This window comes from Chanodichthys erythropterus, chromosome 14 (genome assembly GCF_024489055.1).
Source record: "Chanodichthys erythropterus isolate Z2021 chromosome 14, ASM2448905v1, whole genome shotgun sequence".
Lineage (NCBI taxonomy): Eukaryota > Metazoa > Chordata > Actinopteri > Cypriniformes > Xenocyprididae > Chanodichthys > Chanodichthys erythropterus.
The window spans coordinates 30,145,984-30,170,644 of NC_090234.1; the positions used below are offsets into that span (position 1 = coordinate 30,145,984).

At 36.9% G+C, this 24,661-nt stretch overlaps 2 protein-coding genes across 8 annotated transcripts in view; one reads left to right on the top strand and one right to left on the bottom strand.

Moving 5' to 3' along the window:
* The window catches only part of tfg (trafficking from ER to golgi regulator), a 12,641-nt gene extending 10,528 nt beyond the window's left edge, over positions 1 to 2,113 (top strand). For 2 of the 4 annotated variants that reach the window (XM_067408492.1, XM_067408493.1), the window contains exon 8: positions 1,270 to 2,111. In XM_067408492.1, coding sequence (XP_067264593.1) covers positions 1,270 to 1,655 — 386 coding nt within the window. In that variant the 3' untranslated portion in view covers positions 1,656 to 2,111. Of the gene's footprint in view, positions 1 to 1,269 lie in introns of all 4 variants that reach the window. The other 2 variants (XM_067408494.1, XM_067408491.1) reach the window with 2 other exon arrangements.
* LOC137035333 (target of Nesh-SH3) lies at positions 1,810 to 24,661 on the bottom strand. Of its 4 annotated transcripts, XM_067408486.1 has the most exons (22): positions 24,408 to 24,661; positions 20,685 to 20,864; positions 20,544 to 20,612; positions 18,745 to 18,877; positions 17,680 to 17,861; positions 17,162 to 17,208; positions 17,040 to 17,085; positions 16,876 to 16,953; positions 13,842 to 15,497; positions 13,174 to 13,248; positions 12,547 to 12,687; positions 9,347 to 9,406; positions 8,057 to 8,098; positions 7,828 to 7,953; positions 7,563 to 7,643; positions 7,256 to 7,465; positions 6,113 to 6,218; positions 5,763 to 5,842; positions 4,014 to 4,043; positions 3,746 to 3,904; positions 3,542 to 3,664; positions 1,810 to 3,452 (listed from the first exon to the last, which is right to left on the bottom strand). In XM_067408486.1, exons 1-22 carry the CDS (start codon positions 24,478 to 24,480, stop codon positions 3,337 to 3,339), a joined length of 3,813 nt encoding a protein of 1,270 aa, XP_067264587.1. In that variant the 5' UTR covers positions 24,481 to 24,661; the 3' UTR covers positions 1,810 to 3,336. The 4 variants fall into 4 exon arrangements, with proteins under 4 accessions (XP_067264587.1, XP_067264591.1, XP_067264589.1 ...); XM_067408490.1 differs by lacking the exon at positions 13,174 to 13,248 and having other exon boundaries at positions 14,982 to 15,497; XM_067408488.1 differs by lacking the exon at positions 13,174 to 13,248 and having other exon boundaries at positions 12,547 to 12,683; positions 14,936 to 15,497.

Below are 24,661 nucleotides of genomic sequence, written 5' to 3' on the forward strand. Positions count from 1 at the left end.
TTTTGCATGTGAAGTTTCATCTGTTTCATTAAAGGCACAATATGTAAGAATTTTGCAGTAAAATATCCAAAAACCACTAGGCCAGTGTCATATATTTTGTTCAGTTGAGTACTTAAAATACCCCAGATGTTTCCAACTATTTGTAAATGGCGATTTTTATCCAAGGATGTGGGACGTGTTTAGGAGTCGCCTGTCAATGCCGTTATATCCGCGTTACCCTCGGTTTCTGGTTTTATTTTGTTGAAACCATGGAAACACCAAAGACGCTTTAATATATTACATGTTTTATTAGACAATGGAACAACAGTTTGGTTACATTTATAAACAGAAAATGAATTATGATGTAGCTCAAAACATTTAGTCTTATTGTTTAAATCTTTATAGTTCTCTTGATTTTCCGAGAGTACCATGCTTTTACCATGCCTCAGAGAAAAACACTATTTTGTCAAGTAGCTAAGTAATACAACATTTTCTCCATCATACAATACGTTTTAAAATTAATTGCATGCCATTTATCAACACAAGCCACCCAGCATTTATTAATATGATATTCTAATATCGATCTAATTTACTGCAGTGTGCAACAAGTGTATCGCAGCAGCCGCCGAATGAATAACATAAAATAATTTTCAACACGGTCAAATGTATCTAATATGATAAACAGCAACGTTACCTCATACGCTTGACTGGAAGAAGACTGTGGCATAATAAAAGTTCCGCTGCTCGCGAGGCGTGTGTCGCGTTCGTCTCTCATTAGCAATCGCTCCAGCGGCTTCGTTCAGCTCCAACAGCCCTCGGTCCTGCTCTGCTTCATACTACAGTAATGTTAATAATAACATCCATGAACATGATTTCTGCTCGAGTCCCATCCCGATTCTTTTCCACCGACTGTGAAGTGAAGACAACATTTCCCAAGATTCCGCGCTCAAACTCTGCATCATCAAGCTACACCTTTGTTTTGAATAGGTGACCTCTAGCAGCGGAAAAAAACGACATATTGTAGCTTTAATTTGTTTAAACTGCACTTTGTTTTTTGCGCTTTAATCAATCTAGCTACTTAAAATTTGTCTCTTTAGACAAAAAAATATGCTAATAACCTGTCACTAAATTAAGTACAAATAAGTAAATAATCAAATATATATATATATATATTTTTATATATATATTTATATATATATATATATATATATATATAATAAAATAATTGTTTACTCCAAAGCATATATATTACCAAGCTTTAATGTTGTTTAATTTAACACTCTTTTTCAGCTGGTTATACTCCTCAGTCCGGTGTTCCTCAGGCTCCGCCTCCTCAACAACAGTTTCAGAATTACCCCACCCCTACCTCTCAGGCAGCTGGTGCTCCTGGTTCCGCCCCTGGGTTTTCCAACCAATCACAGCCTCCTGCTCCCCAAGGACCCACCCAGTACCCACCTGGAGCATTTCCAGCCCAGAATTACACATCCCAGGCCTCTCAGCAGCCAGCTAACTACAGCCTGCCTCCAACCTCCCAGGCCACAGGGGGTTATCAGCCCCGTCCTGGATACACCCCGCCACCTGGCGCCACCCCTCCTCCAGGGGGTGCCAACCCCTATGCCCGGAACCGCCCCCCTTATGGCCAGGGCTACACCCAGCCGGGCCCTGGGTATCGGTAAAAGCCCTTTAATGTCCCCGTAGCACATCGCTACAAGTTTTCTCTGTCTCCAACACATCAGCCCCCGAAATCTGTGTTTGACATCCTAATATTGTGTTTGTGTTTGTTTGTGCTTTGGGTGTATGTATGAATGCATGTGACAATGAGCTAGTGAAGGTTGTATGTGTGCGTTTGCACACATGGGAGACCAAATGGTGTGGGAGTGGACAGCTGTGTGTGTGTGTGTGCAGTTTATTTTATCACCGGCCTCCTCATTGGTGTTATTTTGTCATAAACAATGAGTCTGTTTAAACACTAGAAAATGATCATAATCAAAGTAAGTGATATTTTGTTTAGTTTTCTTTACTTGTTTTCTTTACTTTTTCAAATGTCCTGGTTTTTACTAACCCCTGACTGGCCTCTGCAGTGAAGCCTGTCATTTCTGTATAAACTGTAACATTGTTTTCAGAAGGCGAATAAAGACTTTGAGACTGAAGTTATGGGAGCTTTATTCATTTATGGTCTTTCTTTTTTTTAGATCTTTCTGATTTTTGAGGATTGCATATAAAACAATATTAAAACACACCATATCTTTTTTCATATCAGATTCATAAACTTTTTTTTTTTTTTTTTTAAACTGCAGCCACGAAAAACAAAACAAAAACTGCTTGTGCTCTTATTAGTAAAGCAGATAAACCTCATAAAAAATCTATGTAATTTTAACATAAAATCTGGCATTTTAAAGCTTTCTCTGGAAATCATGAGTCATTGAACTTCTGTACAAAACAATAGACTTCCTTGTTAAAGTGATATTGCATTCCTGACATTCAAACATAGTATAATTACAACAATTAACTGAAAAGCAGCATGGCTTGGATACTTTATGGTTACTCCTTAAATTCCTTGTTTAACTGGTGCTTGAGCTGTTAAAGGAATGTTCTGGATTCAGTACATTCAGTATGTTATTAACAGCATGTTTCACTAACAATAATAGAGAAAAACTTCCACTTACATTGAAAGTCTATGGGACAAAGCATTGCACCCAGATAAATGGTAAAATACACAGTATTTTATAAGCAAAGCCAAAAAAGACTTAATGAGACTATTCACATAAGACCAGTGTAACTGAAACACTGCACAGATATATCCAATTTTTCAACTCCTGCCATGGCCATATAAAGCCAGTAAACCTGGTCAATTTTGCACAAAACTTGCAAGGTCCAAAAAAGGACTGTTTACTGAGAGAAAAATCCACCTTTAGGAATTACCTTGGCAACTCATAAGCAAAGTTCATCCCAAAACAGTCCCACAGCTAAATAGTTGAGCTAACTGTATGGAAGAATAGAACATGAGCTTTAAAAATATTCACTTAAATATGTGACGTCTTTTTTTTGTGGAATATTCAACATTTTGATAAATAATATACACCTTCATTTAGTCTTTAAGGGAGCCTGCTTCCCTTTATTATTAAAAGTTTAAGGCCTAACTTCTTAATCTCAATGGTAACATTTATTCAGCTCTCTGTACATTTGCTGCACTGTTTGAGCTTATAAATAATTTTATATGTGCCTGATAACCGAAAAACAGAGATACATACTCTAAAGAAATCATTCTCTATACACAGTCATCACATAAAAAGACTAGTTCTCCCTTGGGAACTATTGTTTCTTATCCGTCATGTCTTCCATCTGCTCCTTGAGGTCCTACCACTTCCCAGGAATGGGTATCCCGCATTCGTACCAGGCCACGTAGTTGATCATGGAATTTCCTCCAATCTCCCCAAACTTGACAGGCTCTTGACGCATGGCCCGGAAAAAGCCTTGATAAAGGAGGAGAAATCATCATACCTTTTGTGTGAGATTATTGTGTTTTTTTTTTTTTTTTTTTTTTTAAAGTTTTATTAGAAACCTTGTCTAGGTGGTAATTGGTCTGGCGGAAGAGGACCACCAGTTCGTCCGTCCAGGAACGAGTCAACAAATTGGCAGTGGTCCTCCCCATACCCTGTTTGATCTCCTATGCTGTAGAACTTCCCTAAAAAAATATAAAGTTTACAGTTAAGTAAGTGACTTTTAGCAGAAATATCTGTTGAGTCTGTAAATAGTTGATACTGACCTTTAAGTGAGTCGCTCAGGTAGATCTTGTATCTGAGAGAGTTGCACAACTGGATACCCACAAACTTGCGGTACCAGGTTCGCTTTATGAATTGCCGCCCGTTGCACTCAGAGTATGAGTCTGCTCTGAATGGAAACGATGACCAGATGGCATTTTTACCTAAGAGAGCCAATATAGATTAGATACGAGTGTACATTTTGTATAGACATATTGCATCTTTCTATTTTAATATTAATATTATATAGGCTACTCCGATCGAAACACTTACCAGTGGGCATCTCACTTACGCGAGGATCAGCTGCAATACAGAAGAAAATGATGTCACTGAAACTTAATGCATAAACTGTTAAAACACCCACAAAATCCCAAAGTTTTGTTGGTTTTCATTAATGTCTATTAGCTTCATGAGGTCAGTAGGATTTTTGTTGTTGATTGTTTTTGAAAGAAGTCTCTAATGCTCATCAAAGCTAAATTTACTTGGTCAAAAATACAGTAATAACAGTAATATTGTTTCAAATAACAGTACAATTTCAAATAACATGTTAAAATAACAAATATCATTACAATTTCAAATAACTTTTCTATTTGAATATTTTTCAAAATGTAATTTAGGCCTATTCTTGGATGTCAAAACTGAATTATCAGCATTGTTACTCCAGTCTTTAGTGTCACATGATCCTTCAGAAATCATCCTAATATGCTGACTTTGGTGCTTAAGCATTTTTTTAATATTATTATTATTATTATTATTATTATTATCAATGTTAAAAACGGTTGTGCTGCTTAATATTTGTGAGAGAATGGATTTTTTTTTCACTTTTCTTTTGATAAACATTAAAAAAACAACATTTATTTTAAATAGAATTTTTTTGTAACAATATGAATGTATTTACTGTCACTTTTGATCAATTTAATGCATCCTTGCTGAATAAAAATGGGAATTTCTTTCAAACCCCAAACATCTTGGTTGTGTACCCTACTGTAAATGCAAGTGTATGTCTAAAAGTTAATGAAATTAACCTTTTTTTTTTTTTTCATACCTACTATGAAACTATACATACGTGAATTAGGTTGAGCCAAACACATTGTCACAAAGGTAAGAATCCCTTCCTTAAACATAAGCCAGACAATATGCCATCGGGTAAATAACTCCACTCAAGGTTTGAATATATCAAAACAGTATGTTTTTGGACTTATTTCTAACAAAGTTACTAAAAATCCAAAGCCCCAAGAAATTCCCCTGAGTCGTCCTTCATGATGTACAATTTTCCAGAGCTTGTGTCAGATATCCTCATGGTTATTGTTATTTTCTGGCAGTTTATCAGAGCACCAGTACTGTATTTATACCTAAATTACTTCAATATACACAGAAGACTGAACACATTGGAACTATTATGCAGATTACTCCCACTGCTGACAGTAATGCTTATATGCTAATTATACATATACATTACAGCAATAGTTCACTGCCAATTTTACACACCTGTGAGATCGATCTTTTGTTCTTAAGTTACCTTGGCCTGCCTGACTCTATTATGCATGCCAGTTTCTTTAAATTGTTCAATGACATCAAACATCAAACGGCGGCTCTCACGCAACTTGATTCATCGCGATGCTTTCGAATGTTTGTGTAAAGTGAGAATGAGATTTAAATGAGATTTTAAGTGAATAATGATTTACATAGGGTCTGTTTTTCTCTCGTATGGCTTCAAATGTCTTGAAACATAGCATGCAGACTGCATATAAGGTGCTTGTTTTTCTTTTTTAGAACTTGACATGCCATGCCATTGAGTTTTGTTATGGAAAAGAGTGACTCTGAAGGTGAAAATCATATAAGCTTCTCTTGTTGATACAATTGGCTCAGTGACACTTCTGGAACAAATAGAGCTCAGATTCAATGGATGAGCCAGATGATTTCACAATGACCTCAGAAATGACTGTGGTTTGAGCTCAAGAGCTCACAACATATTCTCAATGAATTCATGTCTTAGGCCTTTAACATTTCTCCTCCGCTTACCTGACTCAGTACTGAAGCTGACTGGATAACTGGTTGGGCCTGAACCCAGCTCGTTCTTGGGTACAACTTTGAATTCATAACTGCAAGAAAAAAATAGAGTTAGCAACTCTGAACCAACACTATGTTGATCATCAGACAACCAGTTATTATTATTTATTTATATATGTTATTGTAACAAATATTATGGGGACCTTAAAGGCCTCACGGTGAAAACAGCTTCATGAAGGGACTAAATGATGGCCTCATTTCAAATACATCTTTAGTTCTTTGGGTTAGTGTGTAATGTGTAGTAATTACAATTAGCTTAATTCAAGAAGTCTGTGACACAGAACATGTGTATGTGTTCAAACCTGCTCTCTGGTTTCAGGTTCTCCACTGCTGTATGTGTTTGATTTGTTGTCTGGATGGACACCTCTTCTCCATGTGGACCCTTGGTTGAGGAAACTACGTCATATTCTATTGAGACCACAAAAACATAGTTTGTCGTTTCATATCATTAATGGAACACAGAAGATATTTTCCAGAATGTCTGAGCTGTTTTATTCTGTTCAGTATACTTTACTAGTGTTTTTTTTTTTTTTTTTTTGTACTTTTTGGAAAACATTGTTGAAAAGTTTGGGGTTAGTAAGATTTTGTATTTTTTTTTTAAGAAAGTAACTTTTAACCAGCAAGGATGTGCTTAATTATTCAAAAGTGACAATTACAAAATAAAAAACTGTTTTCAACTGTGATTATAATAAGAAATGTTTCTTGAGCACCAAATAAGCATATTTAAATGATTTCTGAAGGATCATGTGACTAACGACTGGAGCAATGGCAGCTTTTCATCTTTAGTATTTGCTGTTGTATTTTTTTTTTTTAATCAAATAAATCCAGCCTTAGTGAGAATAAGAGGCTTCTTTCAAAACAATCTTACCAACCACAAAATTTTGAATGGAAGTGTATCTCCTTTGTTTCATGGAAGAAAGTAATATAGGTTTGGAATTACTTATTTTGGAATGAGTATATAATGACAGAATTTTCATTTATATCTCTCATATATCTTGTTAAATCCAAGTAAATAAATTTAAGCAAAGCCTCAATGCAAGCCAGTTCACTTCACTTCACTGCCATCTTGGCAACACCCCTTGGGCATTTTTTTTATTTTTTTTTAGCTCCTATCTATCTGATAAACTGGAGAAAGAGTAAAAATCTGTCAAGATTTTTCATGGTACTGTTCAAAGACATATTTCAAATCAACAATATAATCTGACAACAATGGTATCATAAATTGACTTCCTAAGCTCAAACCGATGCTAAAAGCTGATATCTTTCAGGCTTGCCCAGCTAACGCACATTCCAGAGTTGAAAAACAGACATTGCATTCATCAAAAAAGGCTGTTGGCTCTTTTAACTTTCATTCCTACAGCTGCCATATTGGGCATTGCAACTTTTTGTATTAATTTCTCAAGCTGTCCATCACAACTTCTATACTGTCTTTAGTTTAAGTGTACCTGTGGTCTCATTGTCTGTTTTGTCCCAGTCGAGGATAACGAAGGAGGGGCATCCCTCCACTGTGAGTACAGTAAGGTTGGATGGAGGGGTCTTGGGCGGGCCAGTGACATTTATGTATCCCACCTCCTCATCAGGAAAGAAGCTGAGAGAGTGAGTGACAGAGCAGGGCTCCTCCGGACGTTTGTCGGTTTTATAGATCACATGAGGTGCTGAAACAGACGACGACTCGTCAAAACACTGTGAATTGTAAAATAGACCTCTTGCAGTGCTATAGTTGCAATAAATGATTTTAACCCATATACCTACCTACAAAACGTTTCTTCCCCGTTATCGTTTTCTCAGATAGGGGATGAGGACGGAATACAGAGGAGTTGTCAAAACGACTGCCTAAGATTCAAAGACATGCATGAAACATCAAAAGACCACAAGATCAAGACTCCAGCTCTGTTAGACACACTGCGCCTCTTATTCTCAGTAGATCTTGAATTTTTTTCAGTATAATTGGCACAAAAACACTCTAATTTCAGCATCCAGTGTCTTCACCAGATGGTTTCTATAACTTAGACCATACCTTCAAAAGCAGATTGTGGTGTTGTTGTCTGTGAAAGCTCTTGATTGGTTGTTTTTTCAGTAGCGGGTGGAGCTAGAGGTTTCATATCTGGTACTGGGTCCATCTGCTTCAGATCAATAATCTTTTCTAAAAGTTAACATGGAAAAGTTTTCATTAATTGGAAACGAAATATATGCACATCAAGACTGTCACCATATTCACAGATATCTTTATCTGTCAGTGTCCTCACCCTTTTCATTAGTGTCTGAAGCCTGGTTCAGCTTTGTCTTATCTGTAAAAGAAGACGAGGAGATACATGGAAATTGTTTTTGGTTAATCAAGGGGTCAGTGAAAACATTATAAACCCATAAAGTTATGTTGTGGCTGAGATTAGTCTAAACAAAAAAGAGAGCTAAGGCTTTTTTCATTGGGTTTGGTTAAAAATAATTTCAGCATAAAAATACAACAACTATTTCACATTATTAGAAATGTCCAAGGTCAGAAAACACTGCACCTACTATCATTTAGAAGTAAAGAAAAAGAAAGTTCTGCATAACATTCACATGGTTGGAATAAAAAAATAAATAAATACTGCCTGACATCAGGCTAATGTCCGCACAGTCAGGGTATTGTTAGAGCCAAATGGAATCCTTTAATGCTGTCCAGACTTTTAGGACTGCAACTTCTCCAAGAACAGCTCTACGGGACCAATGCTATGATGGAGTGCAGAACTATACAGCTACAATTCTGGATATTCACTCAAAATAGAAGTTCAGGATAATACTGACCAAAGCCTGTCAATTAATCAACCTCAAAACATAATTTTTCCAACAGCCCACTTTAATGGTCCATTATTCCAATATGCGATCATTTTCAGCAGGAATCTAATTTAGGATGAACAGAAGGTTTTTAAGAAAAGTTTCACAGTTTCACATTTTCCTCAAGTAATCATATATCTGCCAAATGTATTCAGGGCAGTAGACTTCGAATAAAAGTCAGATTGGATGGATGGGGTGAGCATGGGATGAGATGAATTTGGTAAGGGCAGAGGGATTTGATTCTCCATTATTCATTGTTATATTTGGTTGGGACAGGGTGATGGAGAAAGTGAGAGAGGGTGCTGTGTTCTCACCAGCAGTCAGCTACGTTTATCAGTGTCTGATCTGTCATGCTTTTCCAAAGAATCATAAGCTCTGAAAATCCATCATGACATTAACAGCACATAAATATTTTCTTTGGCCTAGAATTGTCATGAAATCCAGCTGCAAGGGAATCATTCTCTAGACAAGAAATGTTTTCTACCAAACAATATCTCAAACAATATGTTAAAACTGTATCCAATCTAGCACTATGCACAATTGGATTCACAGTTTTCTGGGACAGGGACTACAAAATCACTCAAAACTAAAGAACACAACAACAGGCTTTGAAACTACAGTTACATCACATGGACTGTAATGGAAATATATTGCAACGCCCTTATGAGACAAAACTAAAGTAATCTTGAATAATAGTATTCAAAATCTATGAAGGAGTTTACCAGGTTTCTTTCTGGGAAGTTTGGGCGCCCAAAGGCCTATATGGCGCTCACCATGAGGCACTGTCAGAATAGAAAAGACTGTTATAATCAAACCCATTTCATTCAAGGATATGATAAAGAAACGTGTTAAAAGCATACAATAATATGAGTATGAGAGTGTTTGCAGTTGATAATATTTGATATTATAGTAAGAGACCAGATGTGAAGGAAAATTAAGATGTGAAGAAAAACTAAAATGTTAAACTGTTCAGTTTCAGCTGTAATATCAGGTGTCACAGGAGTAATCAGCTGTAGTGCAGAATTAAATGGCAGTATGAAGAGAACAGAATGAGAAACAGACTTCTGGCAGAAAGTGTGTGTGAGTGTGTTGTCCCTGAAGATAACATGAATCTTGTCAACAGGTCCTAAGAATCCCTTAAAGAAATGAATTTAAAACTCACCAGACAAACCATGTGCAAAGAAGAATGTACAGATATATAATATACATAATCCAATTCAATCAACTGAGAATGTGTAACAGACATAATTAATATATATATATACTGTATACATACTATACAATATGCACTGAGGTAAAACCTAACTTAAAACTTAAGGTGACTTGTGGAGTCAGTGCTTGGCAAGTATACATTTTTGACCATTCTTAAAAATAAGAATCACATATATAAGCAGTCCATATTTATATACGGTAAGTGGACATATTCAGAATTCAGACTTTTTTTTTTCAATTTAGGCTTTTATGAAGCAACGTAAAATAATGGAGAATAATATTTAAATAAATTCATTTATATAAATAAAACAATGTAAATATATTTAAATACAACTTAAAGCCACAATATGTAGATTTTTCGCCGCTAGAGGTCGCCTATTCAAAACAAAAAAAAAAGTTGATTATCTTGGGAGATGTCGCCTTCACTTCACAGCCAGTGGAAAAGAATCGGGACGGGACTCGAGCAGAAATCACGTTCATTATTATTAACATTACTGTAGTATGAAGCAGAGCAGGACCGAGGGCTGTTGGAGCTGAACGAAGCCGCTGGAGCGATTTCTAATGAGAGACGAACGCGACACACGCCTCGCGAGCAGCGGAACTTTTATTATGCCACAGTCGCCGCTTCCGCTTCGTCCAGTCAAGCTTATGAGGTATGTGTGAGTATGTGTGCTGTTGACTGTGTTGAAAATTGTTATAACGTTCCTCTATGCGTTCGCTCGCCGGCTGTTGTGAGACACTGTTGCACACTGCAGTAAGCTAGATTAATTTTAGAATATCATATTAATAAATGCTGGATGGCTTGTGTTGATAAATGTATTGTATGATGAAGAAAATGCTGTATTAGCTACTTGACAAAATAGTGTTTTTCTCTGAGGCATGGTAAAAGCTTGCCTGGCAAGTCCAGAATGATATATCTTCTACAAGATATATTAGTCTGGTCAATCTGCCCTCCGTCACGCTTCAAGTCAACTCCAAACCATACCCTGCAATCAGATTAGTTTATTTCAGTGACGCAAACAGCGTCACTCTAGTGCGGTGAAAGTCCCTTCATTCGGTGCGTTCCAAACGGGATATATCGCCCTCCGAAGGGCACTTCGGAGTGAAAATAATCATGGCCGCCATATTGAAGGGTAGTTCCAAACCGAAATGCTCAAAACTGGACACTTCAAAGGGCCCTTCAGAATGAAGAATTTCGAAGGGTTCAACTGATGGACACTTTGGGCCCCCATGATCCTTTGCACAAGGAAGCTGTTTGATGTCACAGAATGGGTACAGGCGGTTAGGAGTTCGATTTTACCTATAAATGTATGTATAGTATTTTTTTATACTGCTGTAATATTTATACGATTATATTTGCTACATTATTATGGTCAAAACGACATTGTACTTCAACAAAAATACTTTACAGCTCTCTTTATCAGTCCATTCAAATGTTTAAAATATATGACAAATGGTGCGATAAACCTAAAATAAATAAATAAACTAATGTTAAACAAAGGGCGCAGCTTGCACAATCTAACGTTACTCCTCTTTGATTGTCTCGTTAAGATGACGCTGAAGTGCGTTCCAAAAGAAGAGGTTTTTTTGACCCCTACACCCTTCATCCCTTCGAAGCTCTCGCTTCAGAGGGTAAACCCTTTGAAGGGATTAGGGCATAGGAATGGAACGCAGGGAATATCAACAAAGATTGCGCACGCGAGACCCGAGAGTTTGTTCTATTCAGCCGTGAATTCACTTTTAAATGACCGAAAACACATTGATTATTTACTTTTCGCTGCTGACTCTCTTGTTGCTTTGTTAACGTCATATCCGCCCTTCTCTGATTGGTTTACTCCCCTTCCTGTTTGCTCGGATTTGCTCTGCCCTAGAAATCGAATTGATTCAATGGCGACTAGACTCATCCGCTGGTACAGCGGTGAGGCTGGATTTTCCAGGCAAGGTGAAAGCATGGTACTCTCGGAAAATCTAGAAAACTAGATTTAAACAATAAGACTAAATGTTTTGATCTATATAACAATTGTTCGTTTTTGGTCTATAAATGTAACCAAACAGTTGTTCCCTTGTCGAATAAAACGTAATATATTAAAGCGTCTTTGGTGTTCCCATGGTTTCTACAAAATAACCGAGGGTAAAGCGGATATGACGCCATTGACAGGTGACTCCTGGACACGTCCCAGATCCTCAGTTAAAATCACAATTTTCTTAGGATTAACAAATAGTTAGAAACATTTGGGATATTGGAAGTACTCAACTGAACAAAATATATAACACTGGGCTAGTGGGTTTTGTGTATTTTACTGCAAAAATTTTACACATTGTGCCTTTAATTACCCTTTAAATGTAAATGTGGTCACTCATCACGTGCATAATAGACAATTTGTGCCTATAATTAAAATTAATACACAGTGCAGTAACCTAAAATCCAATTATATTCTGTTTAAAAACATTGCGGTGTACTCATCAGCTACACTTTCATGCTGCTGTGTATGTATGTGGTGTGAAACAGCCTTCGTGCTACAGATTTCTGAATTTGTACACTACGTGACATTTAAATGTCTAATAAAACAGTTAGACAAAATGAATGACAAAATGAATGAATAAATGAAAGTAAGAATTGGAAGCATGAAAGAAAAGATGAACAGTTAAAGGCCCCACTTAAAAGAAAAACTGTGTTTGTGTCAGTGCGAAGACCGCCAACATTTTATACCCCTTTTCCTGTTGAAAGTTGAGTTACGATACACAGGGGGTGGCCTGAAAGGCTTTGGAGGAGGGACGCGACCATGTCTCTGTGTAAGGTTTCGTGCCAATGGGCGGGACAAAGAAGAGGAGTTGCGGAAGATACCTCTGCCTAAATAAACACAAACACAGTCAGCGATGGGGAAGAGAACATGATTAAAGATTATGACAACAGATCAGTTGACTGACTGAATGGGGATGAGTCTGGGAAGCTCACAAAAGAGCACCAGCTATCCAAAAAACAGAAGCCAACAGATCTAAAAGCAAAGATGGTGTGAAATGGTGTGCGCAGCATTATGACAGTGGCAGTGTTTTCAAGAGTGAATGAAGTAGTCAGGCATTTGAGTTGAACGCATGGCATAATGTGAGAGTTGGTGCCGTAGGTGATGGTTTAAAAAGGATTGAGGGGATGTGGTGGGGCTGTTTCAGCTCTAGTGAGGTGGTAATAGCATTGCCCAGCAGGATGGTGTTTGGAAGTGGTGGTGATGTTTGGTCAACAATCACGACGATGCCGTGTACAATGAAGATTTATGCGGTTAATACGGACAGGTGACAAACAGCACAGTTAGAAGGAGTAAACTGGAGCTGACATCATTACCATTGTTCCTACTGGCCACCTCATTTGTAAGTGTTGGCAGTGACAGTAGTTGTTCGTCCTTTGGCTGGGAACTAGCTGACATACAGAGGCAGACTTGCGTAAGTCTCATACAACGTTAAACATATTGTAATAATAATGTTCTCAGAAGATCCCTGAGCAACAGCTTTTAACCTGTCTAGATTATCCATGCTGAATTTCTGGTACCAATTGTTTAAAAAAAACAATAATGAATAACAGTGAATGAAAAACATCAAAGAACCTCTTAAACAATGGGTGTCCAATCCTGCTCCTGGAAGGCCAATGTCCTCCCAAATTTACCTCCAACTTGCCCCAACATGCTTGCTTTGAAGTTTCTATAATCCTGAAGACCTTAATTAGTTGATCAAGGTAATTTAATTTGGATTGAAGCTAAACTCTGCAGGGTAGCGTTTCCCAAAAGCATCGTAAGCCTAAGTTGATCGTAGCTCCATTGGTTTAAATGGAGCTACGATCAACTTAAGCTTACAATGCTTTTGGGAAACTCTGCACAGGACAGTGGCCCTCCAGGTGCAGGACTGGACATCCTTGTCTTAAACGACATTTAAAAAACATTTTAGGTTGCCAGATCACTACAATTCTGTTAATACAACTAATATTTTTCTATACACTATGTCTAGGGGAGAAGTTACCCTCTGGTTGACCTGGTTGACGCATCCTCACTGTTACCTTCTCCGCCACGGGTGAGTTTTGAATAGCATCAGATTTGATGAAAGCCTTTTTAGGTGTCAGGTTTAGTGGGTTTTTTTTGGTACCTGGCAACTGTTCATCAGGGTTAGGTGGTTGGTTTTCAGCATAGGTAAATGTTTTTGGGTTGTATTTAGCAGTGGTAGCTTGCTGTTTAGTAGTTCTGGAATGTTGTGTTGTGGTGCTGGGTTGGGGCTGGTACCAAAAACGTATGGGTGGATATATAGGTTGTGGAGTCAGTTCCTGTACATTCTCGGTAAGGGGCAAATCTTCAGTTGTGGGAATATGGGGTGTCGAATATTCTTCAAGAATGGATGGTTTAGTGCTAAATACTGGTTGGTTGATGAAATCAGTTGTCTGCCATGACGCTAATCCATCCTGAATGTTTGCTAAAGTTGTGGGTGAATTCAAGGCTGTGTTTGTTGGAGAATTGTCAGTTGTGGACCAATTCTGTGTAGTCGTTGGTTTGTTGTTTGGCTGTTCAGAAAATGTGGCTGTTGGTTTGTTGTTTGGCTGTTCAGAATGTGAGGCTGTTGGTTTGTAGTTTGGCTGTTCAGAATGTGTGGCTGTTGGTTTGTAGTTTGGCTGTTCAGAAAGTGTGGCTGTTGGTTTGTAGTTTGGCTGTTCAGAATGTGTGGCTGTTGGTTTGTAGTTTGGCTGTTCAGAAAGTGTGGCTGTTGGTTTGTAGTTTGGCTGTTCAGAATGTGTGGCTGTTGGTTTGTTGTTTGGCTGTTCAGAATGTGTGGCTGTTGGTTTGTTGTTTGGCTGTTCAGAAAGTGTGGCTGTTGGTTTGTTGTTTGGCTGTTCAGAAAGTGTGGCTGTTGGTTTGTTGTTTGGCTGTTCAGGAAGTGTGGCTGTTGGTTTGTTGTTTGGCTGTTCAGGAAGTGTGGCTGTTGGTTTGTTGTTTGGCTGTTCAGGAAGTGTGGCTGTTGGTTTGTTGTTTGGCTGTGTGAATGTTGTTGAATGTGTGATTGTGCTGGACTGGTGATGGGAAGTGGATTTTGAAAAATCATAAGTGTGAGTGGTTTGGTGTTTGGACGTGCCTTGTAAACGCTGGGTTGTGCTCAACCGATGCAGCTTGGTACCTGGCTGAATTTTTCTTGTAGGCAGACTGTGTTGAGTTATGGTGTCTTGTTTCTTAGATGGGTGGGGATGTTCCTGGACAGTCCTTGTGGTGTGTTGTTGGGTTGGTGGTTTGGTTGTAGATGAACTAGGGGAAGATGTTGTTTCACTAAACTGTTGTTGGGCTGTATTCGTCAGCTGTTTGGCTGTATATGGTTGAACTTTAACTGAGACCTGTGTTTTGGTGGTATATTTTTGGTTTGTAGTGGGTGGTGGTTGCATTGTGCTGGTTTGTTGTTGGGTTGTGGAAGGTTGTGGCTGAGTTGTCGTAAGTTGTTGTGGGGTTAAACTAGTATGTTGTTCTGTGTGAGGATCTGGTTGGGTAGTGCTAGGATGACTGGTGGGGTTTTGAAGTTGAACTGTGTTTGTGGTTTTTGGCATGGGCTGAATGATCGGTGTGTCGGTGAAACTAAGGGCCTCAGTGAAGGCAGGTTGATCATCAGAAGTTGTCGTGGGATTTTCTGCCCCTTTTGGCAAAACTGGAGAAAGAGAAACAATATATATGACAAATATTCAAAGAAAATAGCACAGTTCAAGTACAAAAACAGAAATAAGAAGGCACTGATTTCCATTTGTTGATAATGATACATGTAAATCTCCTGTTACAGAAGATAAAAGGACATTTTATGTTTTAATTTCAATTAATTTTTGTGTATAGAAGAAAAGTTATTATAGTCATTAGTTGAATTTTGTTTCAAAAATGCATGTTTTTTTGTTGTTGTTGTTGTTTTATTAATTATTTACGGCATAATGCCAATAAAATAAAGGACAATTCAATGCTGAAACATTTTCTTCAGCTTGTCCCTCTCTCATTTGGCACATGGAACTTTGATACACGTGAAGGACATATATTTGGAATTTATCTAAAAAAATACTGTGACCCACAGCTTCACAATTAATAGAGACGGTATGACTAATTCACACACGCAATCACTCTCATTACTGTGCTAATTTATATGTATCTGATTCACAACGAGCAGAAATCTGTAAGAAATGTTATGAACCATAGATAAAATAACTGCTGAAAGTGAGCTGTTATGTCAGATCACTTGTTCAATAGGAAAATATATTCCACCTTTAATAGTCAATCATATTTACTGTACAGACCTTGTCAGTGAACTATGGCAAAAAAATAAATAAAAATAATAATAATAATAATAATCGTTCATTAATCATAATCGAGGTAAAATGTTCAATTAATCGAGGTTTTGATTTTAGGCCATAATCGTCCAGCCCTACGTCTGCCCATCTTGACTTCTGAGAGACACTGCCACTCTGAGAGACTCTTTTTATACCCAATCATGTTGCCAATTGACCAAATATGTACATTTAACTTTTCCGGCCTCTTTAATTGCTACCTGTCCCAACTTTTTTGGAATGTGTATCTCTCATGAAATCCAAAATATTTCAAAATGTCTCACTTTCAACATTTGATATGTTATCTATATTCTGTTGTGAATACAATATAAGTTTATGAGATTTGTAAATTAGTGCATTCCTTTTTTATTCACAATTTGTACAGTGTCCCAACTTTTTTGGAATCAGGTTTGTATACGGTCAATATCTCCATTTTTTTTTTTTTTTTTTTTTTTTTTTTTTTTACAAAAATTGGGTAAGAATGCACAATAATCACATTTATTTCATAGAGATTATAACTGGAGGTCTATACATGCTACGTAGTGATGTGATGTGGCTACAAAGCATCATACAACCTTTTCAAATGTTGCATACTGATTACAAAAAACAGTGGGCAGTATGCAGTAAATACTGTGCAGTACGGTGTGTGGATTATGTCTGTATTCCATTCTGCTAATGTAACATTATGCTTGGCTTCAAAAGTGAAAGAGTGTCATTTACCTGAAGTTTTCCATTGTTTTGGAAGGCCAGTGTGTTTGAGGAGAGGAGCTGCCCTGGTCTGGGTAATGTTGTTTAAGACTAGAAAGTGGCAGTAAAAGTCATTACATATTTATTCATTACTCATATCAGTGACTGTGTTTAAGAAGGTACAAGAAGTCTTTAACCTGGCACTGGAGGCAAGAATGATGGTTGGCCTGCCAAGACTGGCGTCTGTTTAGTAAGAAACATCCAAGGTTAACAAAAGGAGAACAAAAGGTTTGTCCTTACAGCACAGCTATACACTTACTTTAGGCTTTGCCTGGTTCAGTTCCTTAAATGGCTCTATTATTTGATCTGTGAGAGGAAAAAATAATTGCTTTCAGTTACAGTACATTTCATTTAAGTATCAGTTTTGTGCCAGATAATTCTACTAAAATTGAAACATATGAGACAATTGTTTACTCAATAATTGTTGACTCAATTCATAAAATGAATGTAGATAGATTTAGTTGTAGCCAGCACAGCTCAGAATCTGATGAGAAATGTATCATATGGGCTATTAAGATCCATGACTCACATGAGGCACATGAGAAACACATGAGATTCAGGAGAAAAATATTGAGAAACACAAGACTTAAGCAAAAGTATCCATGTCTCTCCATTTAATATTGATGAACAAACAATTGAGTTGTTTTTTTTTCCCTTTAGTATTCTTAGTATAAAATTGTGAATCTTGTAAAAGTTTTTTTTGTTTGTTTTTGTTGCTTGTTTGTTTTTACAGTCATATAGAGTGAGATAAAATGGATGATCTGTAGTGGAACATACCAGCTGTGTTATGGATGACTGGTGGGCTCCAGGCTCCACTGTTGTTGTCAGTGTCTGCTCGGACCGCAAACTCATACAGAGCATCTGGTTTGAGGTTGTCGATGACTGTGCTGGTGGATGGACAGGTCTGGTAGTTCCAGGTATTGCTGGGTTCTTTCTCTCTGTAGCGCACCGTGAACTGTCTGAGTGGTGACAAAAAAGAAAAACAGACTCTAGAAACTATAACTAAATTTAAATTGCTAGCATTAACTGTCAAATTATGATAAACTAGGCCTCTGGTTTGAATAATTTACACTTTGCATTATAATATGGCACTAATTGGCAAAATCCAGATGTTATTTATGTATAGAGTGAGGTATTCATAAGGGTAAGCAATGCCCCTGCTTACCCTTTTGAAGTTTTTTTTTTTTAATGAATATCTCACTTGCCGCCTTGTAGGCTTTTATGGGGTTGGAGATCAAATTGGTTGTTTTGTAGAGAGCTGAGGTCAAGCTTTCCACTAACTTGTCCAAGGAGTGTGTGTGTGTGTGTGCCTACATTGTGCGTACCATATGTCCCCACAAGGACAGTAAAACTGAAATCAGCTGCATTGCAGCTGTTAGCCAACAGTATCTATGAGCAAAATGTCTTAATAAGCATACTAAATGGATAAAGAAAACATCATTAGTTTAGTACAAAAACAATAGAGTCTCCATGATGGTAGAATAATAAATTTGTATTTGTCTGTGTATGCAAAAACACCCAAATTCTTTTTTTGTTCACCCGAACATCTGTTAATTATATTACTGTGTTTTTACTTAACTTTTTTTTTTTTTTTTTTTTTACTGTTTGTGGTACTGTTTAGCTTAATAAAGCCTGTTGTTTTGCCCCTTGATGTTTGTGATCAGAGTTTCTGGTTGATTGTAGACCACATCTGCACACATGGTCCTGTACCTGCTCTGTGTCTTCTGACAGTAAAATAATTGCACATCTTGAGAGAAGGTCAACAACAATAAATCTGATTAAATCCAGATAACACCCACACAGTTCATGGACACACACACATAGACACATTAGGACACATACCCCTCATCAATACAGTCATCCACAACAGAATCCGTGAAGGGGCCAGTCAGTAGAGTCCCCCAGGACAGCAGCACCGACGACTGTGTCACCGAGCCAATCACAACATGTAATGGTTTCTCTAGATCCACTTTCCCTGGAGGTCACAAGCAATCGCCTAAAATTCATTGCATACTAACAGCCTAAACATTTGGACACTTAAGTCATACTTAATGTAGTTTTTTTAATGGTTGTGAAGTAAGTTCTTATTCAAATGTAGTACCTACTCAGTATGCGATTTTAGACCCAGCTACAGTCTTTATGAGTGAATCATTTTCTCAACCGATTCATTTGAAAACACTCATTAATTCAGGAAACATTCAAGTGAAACTCTGCATCCCAATGTGCATACTATCCATCCTAAATAGTATGTGAAATTAGAATAAAAGTGTCCCAAAGCATAGTACTACTATTTCCGATAGATTTTCGAAGTGTGGGTCCGTGCACGCTCTACTGGCTAATATTGCCCACAACCTATTGCGCTTCAGTTCAGAACTACTAACACAAATAAAAAGTGTTTAAAAACTACAAACATGGTGGATGTGTGCGACCAAAGGAGGTTTAGATAATAATCAGCATAAAAAATATTTATTTAATGTTATCCATGTTATATTACATCTGCAAGAACAGTGTGAAGTTTTATAATCTGTTTGGCCATTAACTTTTAAATGCATTATTATGAAAAAATATGAGTTCTCCACATGAAAGACTCATGACTGGCAGATCAACGTGCTAATTCTTTTCTCTCTAATACAGTAGGAAATGAAATGAAATGTGGAGGATGTTAAAGGTGCCCAAGAATGCTTTTTCACAAGATGTAATATAAGTCTAAGGTGTCTCCTGAATGTGTCTGTGAAGTTTCAGCTCAAAATACCCCATAGATTTCTTTTTTATTAATTTTTTTAACTGCCTATTTTGGGGCATCATTAACAATACACTGATTTTAGCAGCGCGCCACCCCTTTAAATCGCGAGCTCTAAACTATATTACAGTGCATTTACAAAGTTCACACAGCTAATATAACCCTAAAATGGATCTTTACAAGATGTTTGTCATGCATGCTGTATGCATGCTTCAAATTATGTGAGTAAAGTATTTATTTTGATGTTTACGTTTGATTCTGTATGAGTTTGAGCTGTGATCTGTGGCTAACGGCTAATGCTACACTGTTGGAGAGATTTATAAAGAATGAAGTTGTGTTTATGCATTATACAGACTGCACGTGTTTAAAAATGAAATTAGTGACGGCTCTCTTGCCTCCGTGAATACAGTAAGAAACTATGGTAACTTTAACCACATTTAACAGTACATTAGCAACATTCTAACGAAACATTTAGAAAGACAATTTACAAATATCACTAAAAATGCACTTTTTTTTCAGTTTTATGACCTGATAGTATGTCCCAAAGCTAGTATACTCTTCTGCTACACACTCAAAAGTTTGTACTTTTTCTTCACAAAAGAGTACAAACCTTTAGGGCGTAGTATAGTAGGCGAATGCTTTTATTAGTATGTCATTTACTCTGTCGATTTGTTCAAATGCCTGATTCATTCAGGAACAAGACACAAAACAGCTTTGACTTCGTTTGAAACAATTTTCATTGGTGAAGAAAAAATAAAACTGTTGTATAAAAGCAAATCTAATGCAATGACGTTCTTTTTAAGTGTGGTGTATGTGTCCAAATACTTTTTGGGGCCAGTGTATGCACAGAAGTTGTCTGTGAATTGTTCTCAAATATCATTTGTTGTACCTTGTTTCTTACCTGTGCATTGTTTCTTAGGCTCCTCAGGTTTCTTTGACTGTACCGCAATCAGATATTTGGGCTCAGCATCTAGAAAATAAAGGAGAATCAGTAAACTAAACAACAAACTCTGTGAAAGAGGACTAAAGAGAAAGATGGTACCTATCTCGGTCTCATAGGGTTGTCCATCCTCAGGTAGATTAATTAATTGTTTGGAGAACATGCTACTGCCATAGCCCAGGATATATCCCTCCAATCCGGTGTCCACATGGGGCTGAATGAACTTAAATACAATGGTGTCTCCAGCAGCTCTGATATGCACCCTCATGTTTTGTCTTTGCACTTGGATTCAAATACACAGGAAAAGTGATGTCAGATTCAGTTCATTCTCTTACATTTACATAATGACTTCAGCTAGGGATATTAGAAGTCATGTGACTGTATCTACAACATTTCTGCCAAGAGATTTGGAATAACAGTCAGTCGTGTCAGATTTTCCTCTTCCCGAAAGCTTCACTACAGTCAAACTGAAAGTGTTTTGGTCATGCACCAGAGCTCTTGCCAGCAGCAATGCCTCCCACACAAACATCATGTTCTGCCGTTATAATTACCTAGTTTTTTCGAACTATGACAACAAAACACAAACACGTAAAAGAATCCCACTGCAAGACCCCTGTGGTTTGTTTCTCATAAATGTGTGGAGCGTTTCTGAAGAATGAATGATGAAACAGTGTCCTATGTCAGAGAAAGTGGTTACTGCTGTGAGGGAAACCCCTGGCATTGAGCACAGAGCTCCAGAGCTCCAGATCACACAAACAGCCCATTTATTACATCAGAGCTGGTTTCTGTATCACCCCCAGAGGAATCGGCAGATAAACTGCAGTGTTGCAGAGATATGTCAGAAATCATGTGGGGGTGTAACGTGAGAAAACACTTGTTGGATGCGTGTTCGTTTACTGTTAAACCTAGTAATCCATAGAATATGAAACTGAAGGCTGATTTCTCCTAGACAGCTGTGAAAATAAATGGAAAACAAATTAAGACTCCTCCTGCTTCTTGAATATTTCTTCTTTGGAGTTTCAGAAGAGATTGCATAATTGTCATAGATTTGCCAAGACCCCAAGTCAAAAAAGTGCAATCAAAAGTCTGAGATGTCAGCATAAACATTTCTCATCAAATTCTTCCAAAACCAATTTATCAGAGCTACACTACCATTCAAAAGTTTGGAGTTGATAATATTTTTTCATGTTTTTGAAAGGTTTCTTATGCTTACCAAGGTTGCATTTATTGGATCAAATAAATAAATAAATAAAACAAATAATAATATTGTGAAAATTACCATTAAAATAACTGGTATATATACAGAATCTGCAAAATGTTAATTATTTTAACAAAATAAGAGAGATCATGCAAAATGTGTTATTTTTTATTTAGTACTGTCCGGAATAAGATATTTTGCATAAAAGATGTTTACATATAGTCAAAAAATAGCTGAATTTATCAAAATGACCCATTCAAAATGACCCATTAATACTGTGTGTGATTACCTGGATGATCCACAATGTTTTTATGTTTTGTGATGGTTGTTCATGAGTTTCTTGTTTGTCCTGAACAGTTAAACTGACCAACGTTCTTCAGAAAAATCCTCCAGATTCAGTTTTCCAGCATCTTTTGCATATTTGAACCCTTTCCAATGTGATTTTGAGATCCATCTTTTCACACTGAGGACAATTTGAAGATCAAGATAAATTTTACTTAATTTGTCTTCCAGGAAACATGCAAGTATCTTCTGTAGCTTCGATGGGCGGTACTAAATGAAAAAATTAGATATTTAAACAAAATAACACAAATTTGGACATCTTCATCTTAGTCAATCAAAAGTTTTCACCCCCTGGTTCTTAATGCATCATGTTTCCTTCTGGAGCATCAGTGAATGTTTGAACCTTTTTTAATAGTTGAGTTTGAGTCCCTCAGTTGTCCTCAGTGTGAAAAGATGGATCTCAAAATCATACAGTCACTGCTGGAAAGGGTTCAAATATGCAGAAGATGCTTGAAAACTTAAGAATTTGCAGGATCTGGAGGATTTTTCTGAATAACGTTGGTCAATTTAACTGCTCTGGACAAACAAGAGACTCATGAACAACCATCACAAAACATAAAAACAGCCATAGATCATTGAGGTAACCACACAAGGGTATGTACATTTTTGAATGGGTCATTTTTATAAATTCAGCTATTTTTTGACTAAATGTAAACATCTCTTATGCATAATATCTTTTTCCGGACAGTCCTAAATAAAAAATAATGCACATATTGCATGATCCCTCTTATTTTGTTAAAATAATTAGCATTTTGCAGATTCTGCAAAGGGGTATGTAAACTTTTGAGCACAACTGTGCTGCTTAATATTTTTGTTGATTACATTTTTCATGATTCTTTGATGAGCATTTATTTGAAATCTAATTTTTTGTAACAATGTAAAAGTCTTACTGTCAACATTTTAGCATTCCACACAACAGTGGAGCCAAATATAAATGAAAGTTCATGGTCAATTTGGAGAACTTAGCCAATCATGCACCTGTTTCTTCAAGTTCACCTTCAAGAGCACCTTGACATGGTAATGTTGGTAGTGGGAACCCTGCTATGTCACAATATCATTATTAACGCTTTTTGATCGTAAGAAAAAACAGTCCTTGGGGAAAGTGTGTACAACACGACAACAATGAATTGAACAGGGATTTCCATGGCAACTAGATCAATTTTTTGGTTTAGCGAACCTCAGTGACCTTTTAGCTGAATTAAAAAATGCAAACTTTAAATCTGTAGGATTGCAGTGTTGCAGTTAAGTGGAGTAGCTGCACATTTTTACATTTTTATGTATTATAATTTGAATTATGTCTTGTAAAAAGATTGACCGTTGCAGTGTTCATAAAAATTTTGCATCCTCAAAGTCTAGTGTGACCATGGCTTTACAATACGCCTCACCATATGATAAACAGCTCAATGCTTAATGGCATTACAGTTGATGCTTTACTATTTTAGTATATTATGCTTTATGTCTGTCTGCACAACTTGCAATAGTCAAGAGTCTACATGCACGCTTTACATGCACCTACACGTGACACAGGAGAAGGGGAGCGATGAGGCCAAAACAAATTCAGGCACAGGCACACCAAGTACAGACTCAGTGTGTGAGGTCATTTTTAATATTACACACTAAAGGAAACTAAAAGTAACCTAAATTAATCCACATTCAACCAACGCCCATGCACTCAGCTTTCATCAATTTTTTAAACAACTGCACAGATTAACAGGAAACAGATAAAGCACACAAACAGACCTCCTGATGTGACCTTGTACTTGCTGCCAATAAAAGATATAAACACACACAATATTTGTTTTGCGATTTCAACAGAATCCATTACTGACGGCCAATAAAAATTCATTCTAATGAACCTTCAAACAGACTTTGGAAATATTCATTGTTGATATAATTCAAATTATTTACTGAGCAAACATAAACATTATTAATAAATACTTTCAGTGTTATAAAATAGTCACAATTGCAGCAAATTATTTCATTATCCCAAACACAAATAGAAAACATTCAGCTATATTGACAACAGCTGCGCTTGCATTGCAAATGACTTATGAATTACCAGATGACTTAAGAATTCAATAATATTGAATTACATTAGGCATATGCAGTATTTTCCTTCTGCATGCAATTCATTTTAAAAGTTGCATGGTTGAGCATTTGATATAAACAAATTATTCATAAATATTCATGATTATTTTAACTGAATATTGATATTGTTCAAATGATTACTGTCTGAATATTTATGATGAACTTGTCTAGAAAGTTGAATTGCTTTGTTTTGGTACCTCTCTGTGTGGTTGCGGAGGTCTGTCTCAGCAGCAAGATCTCGCTGAGGAAGAGGAGGAGGAAGGCTTTCATGTTGTCCTTTTTTTCCTCAGAGAAAACACAAAACAGAGCTCATATAGTCCACTCAAACCTCTTCTCTAAACTTCTACAGTTGTTCTTTCTTGAATCATATGTTTTCTCTTTGTCCTTTTAAAGGGACCTCAGATCAGGTGTCAATGGACACTCTCTGTGCGAGAAACCGTGTGAAACTATG